The 16,057-nt window shown below is 42.2% G+C and overlaps 1 protein-coding gene across 1 annotated transcript in view; it reads right to left on the bottom strand.

Annotated features, from left to right (window-relative positions):
- Positions 1-8,215: 8,215 nt before the first annotated feature.
- The window catches only part of exoc5 (exocyst complex component 5), an 11,189-nt gene continuing 3,347 nt past the window's right edge, over positions 8,216-16,057 (bottom strand). Inside the window, exons 5-18 of the mRNA XM_019865472.1 lie at positions 15,904-15,968; positions 14,707-14,735; positions 12,850-12,959; positions 12,692-12,736; positions 12,466-12,606; positions 12,298-12,380; positions 12,017-12,226; positions 11,795-11,942; positions 11,589-11,697; positions 11,260-11,380; positions 10,796-10,882; positions 10,584-10,692; positions 10,284-10,499; positions 8,216-9,301 (exon numbers count right to left, since the gene is read on the bottom strand). Coding sequence (XP_019721031.1) covers positions 9,113-9,301; positions 10,284-10,499; positions 10,584-10,692; positions 10,796-10,882; positions 11,260-11,380; positions 11,589-11,697; positions 11,795-11,942; positions 12,017-12,226; positions 12,298-12,380; positions 12,466-12,606; positions 12,692-12,736; positions 12,850-12,959; positions 14,707-14,735; positions 15,904-15,968 — 1,662 coding nt within the window. The 3' untranslated portion in view covers positions 8,216-9,112. The remainder of the gene's footprint in view (positions 9,302-10,283; positions 10,500-10,583; positions 10,693-10,795; positions 10,883-11,259; positions 11,381-11,588; positions 11,698-11,794; positions 11,943-12,016; positions 12,227-12,297; positions 12,381-12,465; positions 12,607-12,691; positions 12,737-12,849; positions 12,960-14,706; positions 14,736-15,903; positions 15,969-16,057) is intronic.

A 16,057-nucleotide genomic window follows, 5' to 3' on the forward strand; every position in this document is an offset into this window, starting at 1 on the left:
TGTCTCTGTGTGTGTGTGTGTGTGTGTGTGTGTGTGTGTGTGTGTGTGTGTGTGTGTGTGTGTGTGTGTGTGTGCGCGTTGCTCTCTCTCTGTCGCCTCTGCCGTCAAGGGGCCAATTACTTGCTCCTCAGAGAGCAACTCTGCCATCTCTGGCTTTTTCATCCCTCCTCCTTCTCTTCCTCCTCTTTCTGCTCGCCCGTGCAGCAGCAACATCTGTGTGTGAATATGCAATGAGTGTGTCAAAGACAATACACCCACGTCCAGCAAAAGCTAATATTTGTGAACATCAAACCTGTCTGTTGTGCCTGTAGTGTCAGCACAGGATGTCTCCAACGCCTCCCACTCCCGCTGAAAGATTAGCGGCCTTGTCACTGAAACCATGCTTTGGTGCTCCCCTCCTACCTCCTCCTTCTCCTCCTCTACCCCCCCCCTGGCGATGTCCCTGTCATCACGCAGCCCTCGGCCCTTTTCTTCGAACTTGTCCTGCTTCCGTAAAGACCCTAATTGAAGCAATATCAGCCTTCTGCAGCCTGCCAAAGTACGCATCCATATTGACCATGGGTTTGATGTTGGATTAGTGCATTTAACCTTGAATATTAATATTAAGCATTCGATGACAGATCATTGGTTTAGCTGTGGTGAATCAAATTACAGTACTAATAGAGAATATTTGGAAGTGACTTGACCAATTGCACCAAGCCTCGGTGAAGACGTTTGGGATGGACAAACAGGAATTGCAATCTTCCCATTTTCCCCCTATGTATTTTGGTGGCAAATTACCATCTATTAAAATAACTCTTTAATTTTACATGTGTGGCATGACTGATAGTAATGACTGAGCTCAGCTTGGAAAAAGGCATAATAGCTGAAACATACACCGCCACGAGACGTAACGTGTATAATTTAGTGCTGGACAATAGACACAGTGTAGACAGCAAGGAATACACAAAGAAAAATAATGTGTGGGGCTGGTTGAACAGAAACAGCTAACAAGCTACACACTGGCATGTTTTGCCAGAATTTTTACAAAAAGTGTACTAACGCAAGTTTTGTCAAGCTCACATGTGCATAACTGTACAAGAACAGGCAGGCACATTACGCGTGGAGTAAACATTTCCCGGACAAGGAGTGATTTACAGTTGGAGAGGAGACATGCCACATTGGTGACATTAAAAACAAATGCCGTGCCGAGTACTTTTGACGAGCAAAAAAAGGTGATGATCTTACCTTCTGAAGGAATGATCTGCTTTTCTGTGATGTCATAGTATTGGTTGATAACGATATGGCTTCATTCTTTCAGGAATAATGCTATAGAGTTGATGCATTCCATTTGGAGAAGCTGTGACTATATCATTGTGCAGGCTCGTCCAATGTCTAAACGTGACAGATATCAAGCAACGGTATGAGCATAATGAACATGGCAGCCAGCTATATTATTTTTTATTACAATCGTTTTAAAGTCATTAAATGTACATGAAAAATAATTAAATTATCAAAGTACTAATTGACTAAATGTTTTTTCTTACTGCTGCAAATGGCGTACATATGTGAAGTATCTCTTTAAGTAAAACAAATCTTCAACTTACTTATATAAACATAAACAAACAAATTTCGACATTCAAAAATGCAATGCCTGCCTGAGTGTTGTCCATATTGTGTGTGTGTGTGTGTGTGTGTGTGTGAGCGTGTGCGTGTGTGTGTGTGTGTGTGTGTGTGTGTGTGTGCGCGTGTGCGTGTGTGTGTGTGTGTGTGTGTGTGTGTGTGTGTGTGTGTGTGTGTGTGTATAAATATATATGTCTACCACATTTGCAAATCATATTATGTATTCTGCTCCTTCGTGATATTTTGATTTGACTCCTGCAGATTCGCGCAGCAGCCACTCCATGCATGAGGAGTAGAGAGAAAAGTGAGCTGCAGCAAACAGGAGAAATTGTCTCCTCGGTCTTCTGCTGACTGATGAAGATTAAAGAGACACACAGAGAAAGATTATAGAAGAGAAGAGATTGGCGCTGTGTGTGTGTGTGTGTGTGTGTGTGTGTGTGTGTGTGTGTGTGTGAGAGAGAGAGAGAGAGAGAGAGAGAGAGAGAGAGAGAGAGAGAGAGAGAGAGAGAGAGAGAGAGAGAGAGAGAGAGAGAGAGAGAGAGAGAGAGAAAACGAGAGAGAGGGACAGAGAAATGGGGAGAGGGAGCTGGAGAGAAGTAAAGATGCATAGAGAGAGAGAGAGAGAGAGAGAGAGAGAGAGAGAGAGAGAGAGAGAGAGAGAGAGCGAGCGAATTTACATAATGTCCTCCACCACAGTAAGTCCCTGAGGCATCCATGCTGGATAACAGAGGACCAATATTCTTAATTCAATCTCTTTATTTTTCTAATACTTGCCCAAATTAATAATTTGTTCCCATTCCGCCCCCAGAAACCCCCATCGTCGTCCACAAACCACCGGGAGCGTGGAGCTGAGCTGCCTAAGTTTGTAACTTTAACCCAAGAAATTGATGTGAGCGGGCCTTCAGGCAGACCTGCTAATGAACGCATCGAGAAAGTTAAAAGATGGTCTTTTATAAAGTAATTTAAGAAAATCCTGTTAGCTGGATCAAGTACAAGAGTATAATTTCTCAATATGGCAGAAAGAGGAGCTGCTTTGCGCCTCTGCCGCACTAATAGCAAAATTAAGGAGGTAAAAAAGATAAAGAGAAGCAATCAATTAGTCCAGGCTTTGTAAACATTGCTAATTGTGGAGCGGGTGGGACGGACACTGGAGATGGGATGATGTTGAAGAGGAGGAGGATGATGGGGTTGATGATGCGAGTTTGCTCAAACCCTCGGGCCCCATCAACTTATGTCACCTCACACGCTCACACACAGGAGGGACGGACCAGGGCACAGGGGAGTTTTTTTTTTCATTGGACAACCCATCAACCAATTCACTTAATGGGATTAATCAAGTACATTCACTTAATCTAATGCAATCCAGTACCAAACGATCTACTGTATACTAAACAATTATTATTATTATTGTTATGGATGGAGCATGTTCTCAGACGCATTGCCTCCGGCACCCCACAACATATGGATTAGCTGTACTTGTTTTTCCAAATCGGTGTTATGAGAGCATTTTATACTGGTGGATGTAAACAAAATTTGCAAACGGACTGTAGTTTGCTATCCGCCATCTTGATAAATGGTTAGCGTTATCACTTTGACATACTGTCGACCTGCATTGGTTTCTTCTCAAATAGCTTTCATGAGGTTAAAGTTGTTTTTTTGTTTTTAACTTTCAGTTTTTGGATGCAGCAAATGAATACAAACACGATGTTTACTTTTGTATAGAACTAGATACAGAATATATTTTGCTCATTTGTATACATTTTATGCATTTTTGGACCAATTTGAAAGGGGGAAAACAGAATTCTATTTAATATATAATCTGATTTAAACTCAAATTCACATTCAAAGACAATAAAACTTGTGTCATTTGACTTTTTTTTGTTTTGTTTTACTTGTTACTTTACTTTAAAAAAAAGGCCAATAATGATGAATACAATAATTTTATAAAACATACAAGAGAGCAAGAATATTATCCAGAACAAGTTTAGAAATGGTGAGATCAATACACAGTATTTTGACGACCATTTAAATATCGACATTTGTTTTTATTCTTTTCAAAATATCACTTGTTGTCGCTATTATATTTGATCTGAGGACAAAATAATTATCGTTGAATACTCTTTTGACCTTCTCGACAGCGTTGTTGTTTTTTCTTCCTCTCTGAGGAGATAAAAACGAGGATGAATTTCTCTGTGGACAACCCAAACGCTGAGCATTATTTGATTCTCACTCCCTTGGGTCTTTTGACTGGGAAATAATTGGAAGTATTTCTATTTGTTTCTTTCTTTTTTTTTTCCTGTGGTGTACACTGGGTAATTCTTAATACCTTCCAGAGATTATACGGTAACTCCCAAACTCCCATGATTATAATTAAGCCTGACTTGGTTATAGAATGAGCAAATAGCAATTTCGTTTTGCATCGTGTGAGGGAGCATCTCTGTGTGTTCCTGCATGTTCCCTCATCTCTGAATGTAAGTGTTTATGCTTCAAATGCATTGTTTGAGAGGTAAAAAGTGTTGGGGAGAAACACGTGAAGGTTCGGTGAGGAAGTGGAGACTGCTATCATCCTGCTCCTGGCAAAAAAAGAAAAGGTTGGGGGGAAAAAAAACACAAACATTCCTCATCCGTTCTCTTTTTCCTCCTTAGTCTCTATCTTGCTCTCACTATTTCTCTCAGCTTTGTGCCTCTCCCTTTCTGTATCACTTACAAAGGCAGACGTTTTCCTCCAAAACGAGGCCACGCACGCAAGGTATGCAAATGAAATCATTGCTCGTGGATTAGAACGGGACACCATATACCCGAAATCATGATTGTCAATCATGGCTGGGGATTAAGGGATATGGGCTCACTGCAGACCTAAAAAAGCAACATTTCCACCCTCAGGCACATCCCCATTGTGAAGAGCTGTGAGGAAGAGGAGGCCTCACACGGGAGGAGAGCAACGCTGGAGCACTAGTGCCCCCTCCTGTCTGCTTTCAGCTGCACTATTTCATCATCAAACACCACCGTGAACAGAAATAGCGATTGGCACACTCAAGCATGTTCATTTACATTCGACGTAGCCTCGGGCGAATGCTTGATTAGACAAATGCACATGCTTTGGTGTTTCATCTCGACTGGAGTTGAGAGAGGAGAGAGAGCGCGAGAGAGACCTCATTTGTTTGTGAGGCATGACATGTGTGCGGCCTTGGTTCAACATCAGTGGTTAGAGGGCCATGGGCCTTACAAATGTGACAGATGTTGCTTGGCCCTGTAATTGAATGTGCTTAGTAAGGCCATCCCTCAACCATCACAATCAATTCATTCTCTGAACCTAACGGTGCCATTTGAACATGTACACAGTAAAGGGTGGGGAATGACTGATTCCAGTCATATTTTTTAAACACAATACGAATAGAGTATCATGGGCAAGAATCAACGTTTTGGAAGAAAAGCTATCAAACAGTTCTTTGCCCATCAAGCAGACAGCATGTTATTAAAGCTCAAAAGATCGAAAAAGAAAGACACGAATAGGGACAGAGGAAAAACATGATAAAACCAAAACCAACCAAAGCCGCATGAACCGAAACACAAAACATGACACCCTCATGAAGATTTTATACAAATATTAACAATTCAGTTAAAAAACCCTTAGCAGAACGGTTATTAATGACACAAGAATTTTCAACAGTTAACATGTTCTCACTCTTCAGCAAGTTCAAACTACCGCCACATTTGTGTACTTTACATATTATATTTTATAGCCACCTGTTTTGGTTACACTGGCAATAGGGATCCTTGCTGTAAAGTGTTCCATTATTTAATACTGCAATCTGTTCTAACCAGCACAGAGGCGAAGCAATAGAGTGAGCTGTAGGTTCGTTATTTGGCAAGAGATAGTTAATTCTTTCCATTCTCATTAAGTGCACTCGAAGGTCTAATGAAGAGATAATCATCGACCTATTTATATAAACATCTCATACGGGTATGTAAAGTAGTACCAATATCATGATCACAATAGTTGGACGATGGCAAATTTTCCAATAATAGCCAAAAATTATGGAGAACGAAATGTACCAACAAAAATTAGGACTGAAAAAGGCTTGAGATGAAAAGAGCAGTGAAGCTCCACACACGCAGACATGTTTAGGGGATTGTGTGTGCGAACCCTGGAGCCCTCAGCTAGAGTGCCAGTCTGTTCCTGTGGAGCAGTCAAGCACACAAACCCAGCCAAGAGAGAGCAAGGCACAGGCAGCGGGCCAACAAATCGCACTGGAAAACACTCGACTAAGGCAGAGAATTAATAGTGATTTTATTGAGGAAATGCATGGGCGGGGGTGATGGGAGCGCACGAGTCATCGCCACAATATACAAACGCTTGAACGGAGACCTTCGCTCAAGTGCCATCACAATTGGAAAAGTGAGCAACGGAGGAGAGTTGGCATCATCCGCATCCTGCTCAGCGCACCTCCTGGTCGCCTGAGAGTGAAGGTGGGGCGGCACCTGTGCCATTTTGGCCCTGACATCTTTTGGGCAGGAGGTCAAGGGCCGGGCATCATCTGCATCACATCAGAGAGTCTGGCACTGTGCCCCCCCCCCACCCTGACATCAGTCAGTCCTGGAGATGCTCTCAAAATAAGAATTGCTTGTTTGCGATGCGCGAGCAAAGAATGCGCAGATCACATGACTAATTTTAACAAGGCCATCTTGATATCACGCAAAAAAGCAAAATAAAGCACGTCAATGGATACAGGCCGCAGGCACGCTAAAGAGCAGTCATTATGCATCATTAGGTGAAGATTTAGTTGAAACGTGTTTAGCAGGAATTAAGCAAAGCTGTTGTTGACATGGATTGACTGCTGTAATGCTTTATTGTCAGTGCTCCAGGAGGCTGAGGGAGGGCCGGCCTAGTTGGGGCGGCGATGTGCTGAAAGCGAGGATTTATAGGATGGTAGAGGACTAGCTGGAGGGGTGCACAAAGAGTGGAAGAGTGTGGCCGGAGAGGTGGAAAAGGGTGGGAGATGCCTTCTGTGGGCCGCATGCAGAAAAATTAAAGGACGCTACGGCCATTTTGACTTTCTTCACCTTGATTTATTAAACACGTTAGAGCCAATTCATCAATGTATCCTGTTATTTAATTTAAAACAAAAAAAAAAAACATCTACATCACAGCTTTCTATGAAAGGAGGTAAGGCAAAATGTGTAACCCTGCTCTGAACAACATCTCCACATTCAGAACCTAAACAAGAAGAATCTGTAGAAAGCGCTCTTTGTATTTTTTGCAAAACTATTGAAACCAAATCATTCAAATGGTGTTTTCGTCTATGCCTCAAGCCACTAATGGCCCCCAGCCAGACTATGGACACCCTTGCCTGAAGTTTGGAAGACTAACAAGGTTTCATTTAAAAAAATATTATGGTTCTGAATGTGAAAAATTCCTCCATTTCCTGCGCTAGAAAAAGCCTTTCAAATCCTACCTGAGGATTATTACTCGACAAATGAACCCTCACCGTGCTAAAATGATAAGAACATGAATCGATATTTAATATAGAGTAGTCGACAATTTCCGCCACTTTGGTGTACTCTGCCTTTTGCCCAAAGTCAGCTGGGATACACTCCAGCACACTGTAACCTTAATGAAGATAAGCAGGATACAGAAAACGGATGGCGGAATAATAACACATCAGAACAAAGGAGACAGAATTCTTTGCTTATTTGATGATTAGTATGCTGCAAGGCAAAGGTTTGCCCCACCGCAGGTGTTGAGCGTTACTGGCCATACCAATTCGTATTAACCAGCTACCGTCAAGTTGCCACTTCTATCCCTCGGCCTGGTTAGTATGTCCCGGTGTCTTTATGTCGGTAAAATTGAATGCGAGAGCTGCTTCAACTGACAAGTAAGAGAGGACGGGTCTTATCCAGCTCTCCAGTGTTGACACTATTACTAATCCCCTCCACCTGCTCAAACACCCACCTCCCCAAAAAACACACCCCTCCCTCCTTTCCACAAGCCCGTGCTGGGCATCCCTGGGGACAGGCCGCACCTCTGCCTTGCTTGGTCTCCACACCGGTTATCATCAGCGGCCTGGCATCACTTTCCCCATCCGCGTCCTGCATCACACACACTAATCGTCCCCGAAAACAAATAGTTTCAAATGTTTGGAAGAGACCCGTTGTTTGCATCAGGGCCTAACAAAATAATTTTTACAAGCTATCCTGTTGTGATTAGGGCAGAGAGAATTGAATTGATGTGGCATTTATAATATTAATATTAGCCTAATTAATTATGTTGTTTGAACACGCTCGGTTCCGTGTGTACCTTCTACACAACGCCAACCAGCCGGAGCTGGAACCAAGCTCTCAGGCGTCTCTATCTCACCCCCGTCCATGACTACTGCACACAATTCATCAAGCCAGAGATATCTAATCCCCTCTGGCGCCGCTCTCTTCCCCAAGTCGAAGAAAGAACTTTACTCTGGTGGCAAGAATTCCCATGAATACGTGATGACTTCTATAGAAATGGAAAGGAGGGGGTTCATCTCACTTTGAAAGTGACATTCACACATAATAAAGCACTGCGCCAACTTGGTGTGGTGTCGTCTCCTCGAGGGTGGGGACAAAGATAAAATGCATCTTTTTTTTGTTTAATGAGTGTGTGGTTAAGGTAAACAGCAATACATCGGGAGCGTCTTCGCGGAGGAGACGTTTCCAAGCAGCGGGGATCGTCGACCTCCTCTCGTAGTGCAAAAAGACAGCGACCGCCATTAAAGCCCAGTGTGAAAAGGTTCTCCCTTGGTGTGTTTCTTTCATCAGAAAAGGTCAATATTTCAATCTCCCCTGACCCAGAAACGGGGCATTTCTCGCCAGGAACGTCTTTGAGCAAGTGTTGATCTGTGCAATTACAGTGACACATACTCAGTGACCCATCGCGGCAGTCATCTGAGCCAACAAAGGACCACCCAAACCTCTGAAGAGATTCTCAGACCTGTTTCGAGTTTGGATCTCACTTCACTGCAGTGGCCTCTTGACATTTGCTTTGTGCTCAGAGGTCAATGGTCAGCGAGGTGGTCATGTGTCTCTCTTATCCAGACAGAGCTCTCAGAGCATGCTTCTCAGGCTGACTCAAGATGTTATTTGTCTCCCGTTACAGCAGCTTGTGAGTTTATTCTGGGTGCACAAGAGCAGCCAGAGCATTTAGATAGTTGGCACAATCAAAAATAAGGTGTCTTTGTACATAGGCAGATAAATCAACGTCCGTTTATGGAGAAAGTCAAGGTGTAATTGGGTAATAGATTAGTATTTAAAAACAAATGAGACACATTTTATGCAAGAGGTAAAATGCACATGATCCCACATTCAAGGAACAGTAGCCATCATGTCTTTGATGCCATCCCCAGGAGAGTCTGTCAAGGTGGATTGATGCCTCCTCGAAAGCCGAGGTGTCTCTATCCAAAGTGCATCAACTCATCGAAGCATGGCAGCGGACTGCGGTACTGGACGGAGGGCGCTTTGTCAAGTGTCGGCCCAATCATTAGCTAAAGTGGCGACCCAGTCGGGCTGAACGGTAGTCCACTCTGAGCTGGACGAAAGCGTGCAGGAGGTTACGGTCCAGATTGGTGAGCTGCTCGCCTGAGCACACCTGCTTCAGGTTGTCAGGGGCAACGACCAGGAGGTTACACAGGGCGTGCAGAGTGTCGAAGAGCTGCAGCACCAGAGGCACCTGCACGATGGACACAAAGATCGGATTTCACGATTATATATATTAAAAAAAAAAAAGAAAGCACTGCAAGAGATCAGGGTGACAATGGAGCCAATTTGCTGATGCAAGGAAATGGTCTGTATTAAATATTACCTCGCACAACTTGGAAACCAGTGAAAAGGAAAATTATCGACAAAAGCAAGCATTGTGTACAAGTACTAAAAACGTTTACCTTCAAATCTCTTCATTCCTGTGTGGAATTTGCATGTTCCATCCCTGCTTGTGTGTTTTCCCGGATCGCCAACTTACGCAATTTTTTTTTCCCCCATATGCGACACATCTGATTTTTTCACGCAGTGTGAATAGTATAATTCAAATTTGATTCAGTATTTCTACCTCCTTCCACCTTGCTAGTTTGTTCACGATATAAGATGATAAAATGAGCCCCCATAAACATTGTATCATGTGATGTTTTTTTTTTTTTTTTTGGGGTCCACATCACATTAGAAGTCACATCTTAATTTGTAATGTGAACGAGTACATAACAAGATCGATTAAACAAAAATATCTAAATTGGGCATCACACCCTGCAGTGTGAATGTTGCCCTAAGCAATTTAATGAAACCTTTACCATGCGTTCGCTCCCTGGTGGTTGAGTGACCATTTGTTGAGAGTGTAGCTGATTAGATATGCAGCATTTGCCTGTGTTTTAAATGTAAATATCGCCAACGGTCAAGTTCATTTAATCGTGGTAGCCAAAATCGCGATCACAATTAAAAGCCAATTAGTTGTGCAGCCCTACCTCTTGCCCAGCGGACAAGCGATACAGAAAAATAGACTCAGGAACAAATCTGAGTTTATTTCGGAGGTGTCACTATAATCCGAACAGAGAGATGTAAGGAGAGATGTCACCTGATGTGCAAATGATATTTCAGGACAATGCACAGGCTGAGTGTTGGTACAAAAGGCCATATTTTGTAGTGGACCTCTGGCCCGCTCTCACCCTGAAGTCCTTGGCGCATCGTCGGTATTCAGCCACGTCGCAGATGGCCAGCATGCCTCCCATAGAGCTGTAGTTGTATTGCTGCAGGTGCTCATGAATGAGGCGGTGGAAGCGAACACCCAACTCCGTCAACACCGTGTCCACATTCTTGCCATCCATAGACTTCCGCACGTGTTCCACCTGCCGGCTGACGTAGGCACAGACTTTGGCGCAGGCCTGCCCGATAGAAGTGGTTGGAAAGTCGGTGAAAAAACAAAATGCAAGACATTTGGCAGGTCTTACAGCTTGTGCGCAACTTACTGTAGTGTACTGGATCATGACATTGTTCTCATCCTCTGGCTTGAAGTCAGTCTTCTTCTGTTCGGTTGCCAAGATGTGCTTCATTTGTCCCACCATGCAGTTTAACGTTCTGCCGCATACATTAGAACCACATTCACCCACGAACGAGCAGTTTTTAAAATCCGCATGCAAACACAAAGTAGGGCTGTGTGGATCTGTCAGTCCACACTCACCTGTCTATTCCTGTGTCCAGTTTCACTTCCATTTGTTCAATCACTTCTTTCTTCTTGTGCAAACATTCGGCTAACTTTGGAGATGAACTGCAAACATTGATTTGAAAATGTAAGGCAAACAACTTAAGAGGTCATCTTTCAACCCGAAGGTAACTCGACATTAAAATAGCCAGGTGGCTATTGCGTAACCTATTATGACATACACTCAATCGACAGTTACATCCAACACCAGAACTGTGTATGGAAAAAAGAAATCTGTCTTTTCAATGGTATTTTCACTTTTGATTGACAGAAGTCACAATCTTTTGTCATACGTCTATGAATCTGGTAGTAGTTCAAAGTTGTGTTGAACACAACTTTGCCACAGCCGAACAGGAACCTTTCTAAGAGTTGACTTTTTTTTATTGGGGGGGGGGTAATTTTGCATACTCTTTATACTATAAACTGTGTCACCATGAACAAACCTTATTAGAGGCATAAGCTGGTCGTTGAACTGCTTGTCAAACAAGTGAAATATAGAGTTGGCCTGTTGGACCACATCCAAAAAGTACAAGTTGGCATTCTTGGCATCTGACGAGGGAATAGCTGTATGGAAGCGAGATAGTGAGAATCTAATCAGATGATATACACTTCAGGGTCCGTCAAGTTCAGGTTGAACTCAATTTATTAATACCGTATTTTGAAATATCATCAGGAAATGCACTTCGGTGGAGGCTTAGGTTAAACTAAGCTAATATCCGTAATACTTTATGTGGTCCGGGTTCTAGAACGTCATCTTAAGAGGTGACTGTACCCGAGAGGCCGATCTCCAATGCATAGTCAATATGCTCCACACACAGATGCTCGACCAGCAGCAGGAAGATTACGAAGGCATTCTTGGGCAGGTCGGCAGGATCGGAAAGCTGCGCCACCGTGAACAAAAAGCAAGAGCACAAGTTTTGCACTCAGCACAACAGGAATGTATGTCACACTGCTCCCAAGTAAGACTTGTGGGCTCACCCTGTGGCATCTCTCAAAGGCATGTCGTGTTTCCTGCAGCAGGTTGACCACCAATTCTGGAGACAGAAATGTCTCTCCGTGGGTGTCAATACTCGGGCCCAGTGGTAGATTAGTGCGTTGTCTGATCCTCTCCTTCAGTTCTTGGATACTGCACGGGAACACCCTTTCACGTGAGTATGTGATTGTATAATAAGTGAATCAAGGATCAAAACGTAAACCGACCTGCCGGTACCAATTGGTCGTTTCTGGTGGTTCTTGGAGTCGTAGTAGCGCTGAAGAATCATGGCGCCGCGCGTGCGAAGGTAGTCCTTCTCCATGTCAATGTAGCTTTCCAGGTAGGAGGAGAAGATGCTCTTTATGAGCTTGGACAGGAAAGTGTGCTTGTCAGAGCCCAGGTTGAACTCGCTGAGCTTGGTGGCCAACAATGTGGTCCTGGAGTGTTTGGACACAGAAAACATGAGAACGGAAATTGCTGTGTATACAGAAAGGAATTGAAAAGAGACCTTGTGTAAAGATCATAGAGGTTCCTGAGGTACTGTTCCACATCTGAGTGCCGCGTGTCATCCAGTTTTTCCCTGACATGGGCCTGCCGACACAAGTCAGTCAGAATGAAAGGCAAAGTAAAGCCCACTTGAGGGCTGGCGCGTTAAACAACTTGACAGGACAAATACCTGCAATTTGTTTTCAAAGATGTTCTGGATCAGTTTGGCCATGACGGTCTCCGGACTACTGAAGACCTCGCCCACCTGTTTGTTGACCCTTTGGCAGAGGACTGCTGTGTCTTCAAACACATCATTCCTCATGTAAGCACCCTAGGACCAAGGGAAGAACTTAATGCAGATATTTATCCAAGATGAGAACAGGAATTGTTTTGTAACCAAAAGAAGCCTCACTTACTTCCTGACACTGTTTGATGTAGACGTCTACACAGTGTGCATAGCCCTTCAGAAAGCAACAAAGGTTGCAATTTTTAGTCATGGTTAGAAAACCTCACCCTAGCCACGTAATGAATCTAACAGCTGATGTTTCCAAGAATTTTGCCTGCTTGTGGTCACCTTGAAATGTAGGAGAACGGCCGCCACCTCCCGCATTCGTCCAATCTCTCCCCTGCGCTGGGCAGCGGTGAACTCCTGGATTAGCTGTCGCTCCAGATCATGGTACTTACCTGAAACAATCCAATGATCCGTTAGAAAATAACCTTTCAGTGAACGTTATGATAAATGCTGAATCATGGAATAAACATACTTGCAATTTTGGCTTTGACATCAGCAAATCTGTTGAGACCACAAAATTAAAAGAGAGGATGATTAGTGTGATGTGCCACAATCACCAGACAGTTCATTAGGTACATCTGCACAATGTCAAAAGAGCCAATACAAAAGGACCATTAAAAAAATCAAGAGACCATTTAAAGACCATTTTTTATAAAACATATTTAAGCATTGTCGATTGGAATACGTTCCCAGAAAAGTCACAGACTCACCAGACATTTCATTAGGCATACCTCAATCTCAGATTTGCACATTCCCCGTTGCTTTTATAATGAAACGAATACTCGTTAATATCCCTTGTGCTGCAATTTCTACAATGTTTGTAACACATGGGTTACCCCATATGTTACAATTTCTACAATTTTTGTAGATTTTTGCATATTGTCGTCTTTAAATCAAAGACACAGCATAAAAAGTGTGTGATATGAAATATTCCAATTCATGTTTTATTTATATAGATTTATATTTATGTTTTGGCCATAGCACAATCCCGCTTTTATTGTCCATAGAGGGCAAAAATACAAAGAAAAAAAATAAGAACTATATGTGTATGCATAGCACTGATGCCACTGAACATGTCGAGTGGTTGAAAGTGAAATAAATATTCAGGAATAATACTTTTACAATTTTTGTAAAATTGTATGTTGCGATATATAAACTTATTTAGATCGACTGCAGCACATGGGTTATTGGGAGAGATGATGGGAAGTATTTTGGTATTAAAGAGAAGCAATTAAAAACTTTAATAATACTTTGAACCATCTATGTAGCTAAGTACGGTAATAAAAAAATATATTAAAAACACCTGCAGTGCACTTATACATCACTGCAGACCACAGCCACATTAATCATAATTACAAAAAAAAAACATATTGGTAATTTTAAAAATTATTTTCTCTCTTACTGTTTCAATTATAAGTGAGCATCATTATCTTTGCAAAGGCAGAATTTTGTAACTGATCTTGCTGCAGATCCGAGATACAGAAATGGCAACACCTTAATGGACCTCGTGAGTCAGAGCTTTGTTCCTAAAAACCTATTAACATTTAAAACGCTTACATATGTAAAAATCGGCTTAGACTTTGATGAACAGTTTACATACTTAATACAGCACCTTCCCCTTGTTTGCCAGTGCCCCTGTCTCAAGCTGCCTCCAGGATGCCTGACTCACCTGTCGAATGGCAGCTCCTGGGCAATGAGATGCAGCTTCTGAATGATATCAGCAGCCTCTTTAATCTGAGGAAGGGAGAGGAAATAAGCACGTGGGAGAAATGAGCAAGTGTGAGAGAGAGAGAGAGAGAGAGAGAGAGAGAGAGAGAGAGAGAGAGAGAGAGAGAGAGAAAGAAAAAAAGATGAAGAGAAAGAGAAAGAGAGAGAGAGAGAGAGAGAGAGAGAGACCATCATGACCATGAGAGGTGGACATTTCTGAAATAAAGAGGGAAGGCCGCCGGCAGTGTCTCCACTAGGGGGATCATCATGTTAAGAGCAGACCTCCTCCGCCTCTCCGTGTTGCACAGCCGGCTGACAACAGCCGGCTGTCGCTCCAGATCATGGTACTTACCTGAAACAATCCAATGATCCGTTAGAAAATAACCTTTCAGTGAACGTTATGATAAATGCTGAATCATGGAATAAACATACTTGCAATTTTGGCTTTGACATCAGCAAATCTGTTGAGACCACAAAATTAAAAGAGAGGATGATTAGTGTGATGTGCCACAATCACCAGACAGTTCATTAGGTACATCTGCACAATGTCAAAAGAGCCAATACAAAAGGACCATTAAAAAAATCAAGAGACCATTTAAAGACCATTTTTTATAAAACATATTTAAGCATTGTCGATTGGAATACGTTCCCAGAAAAGTCACAGACTCACCAGACATTTCATTAGGCATACCTCAATCTCAGATTTGCACATTCCCCGTTGCTTTTATAATGAAACGAATACTCGTTAATATCCCTTGTGCTGCAATTTCTACAATGTTTGTAACACATGGGTTACCCCATATGTTACAATTTCTACAATTTTTGTAGATTTTTGCATATTGTCGTCTTTAAATCAAAGACACAGCATAAAAAGTGTGTGATATGAAATATTCCAATTCATGTTTTATTTATATAGATTTATATTTATGTTTTGGCCATAGCACAATCCCGCTTTTATTGTCCATAGAGGGCAAAAATACAAAGAAAAAAAATAAGAACTATATGTGTATGCATAGCACTGATGCCACTGAACATGTCGAGTGGTTGAAAGTGAAATAAATATTCAGGAATAATACTTTTACAATTTTTGTAAAATTGTATGTTGCGATATATAAACTTATTTAGATCGACTGCAGCACATGGGTTATTGGGAGAGATGATGGGAAGTATTTTGGTATTAAAGAGAAGCAATTAAAAACTTTAATAATACTTTGAACCATCTATGTAGCTAAGTACGGTAATAAAAAAATATATTAAAAACACCTGCAGTGCACTTATACATCACTGCAGACCACAGCCACATTAATCATAATTACAAAAAAAAAACATATTGGTAATTTTAAAAATTATTTTCTCTCTTACTGTTTCAATTATAAGTGAGCATCATTATCTTTGCAAAGGCAGAATTTTGTAACTGATCTTGCTGCAGATCCGAGATACAGAAATGGCAACACCTTAATGGACCTCGTGAGTCAGAGCTTTGTTCCTAAAAACCTATTAACATTTAAAACGCTTACATATGTAAAAATCGGCTTAGACTTTGATGAACAGTTTACATACTTAATACAGCACCTTCCCCTTGTTTGCCAGTGCCCCTGTCTCAAGCTGCCTCCAGGATGCCTGACTCACCTGTCGAATGGCAGCTCCTGGGCAATGAGATGCAGCTTCTGAATGATATCAGCAGCCTCTTTAATCTGAGGAAGGGAGAGGAAATAAGCACGTGGGAGAAATGAGCAAGTGTGAGAGAGAGAGAGAGAGAGAGAGAGAGAGAGAGAGAGAGAGA

The sequence above is a fragment of the Hippocampus comes genome, unplaced genomic scaffold (genome assembly GCF_001891065.2).
Source record: "Hippocampus comes isolate QL1 unplaced genomic scaffold, H_comes_QL1_v1.1 scaffold443, whole genome shotgun sequence".
Classification (NCBI taxonomy): domain Eukaryota; kingdom Metazoa; phylum Chordata; class Actinopteri; order Syngnathiformes; family Syngnathidae; genus Hippocampus; species Hippocampus comes.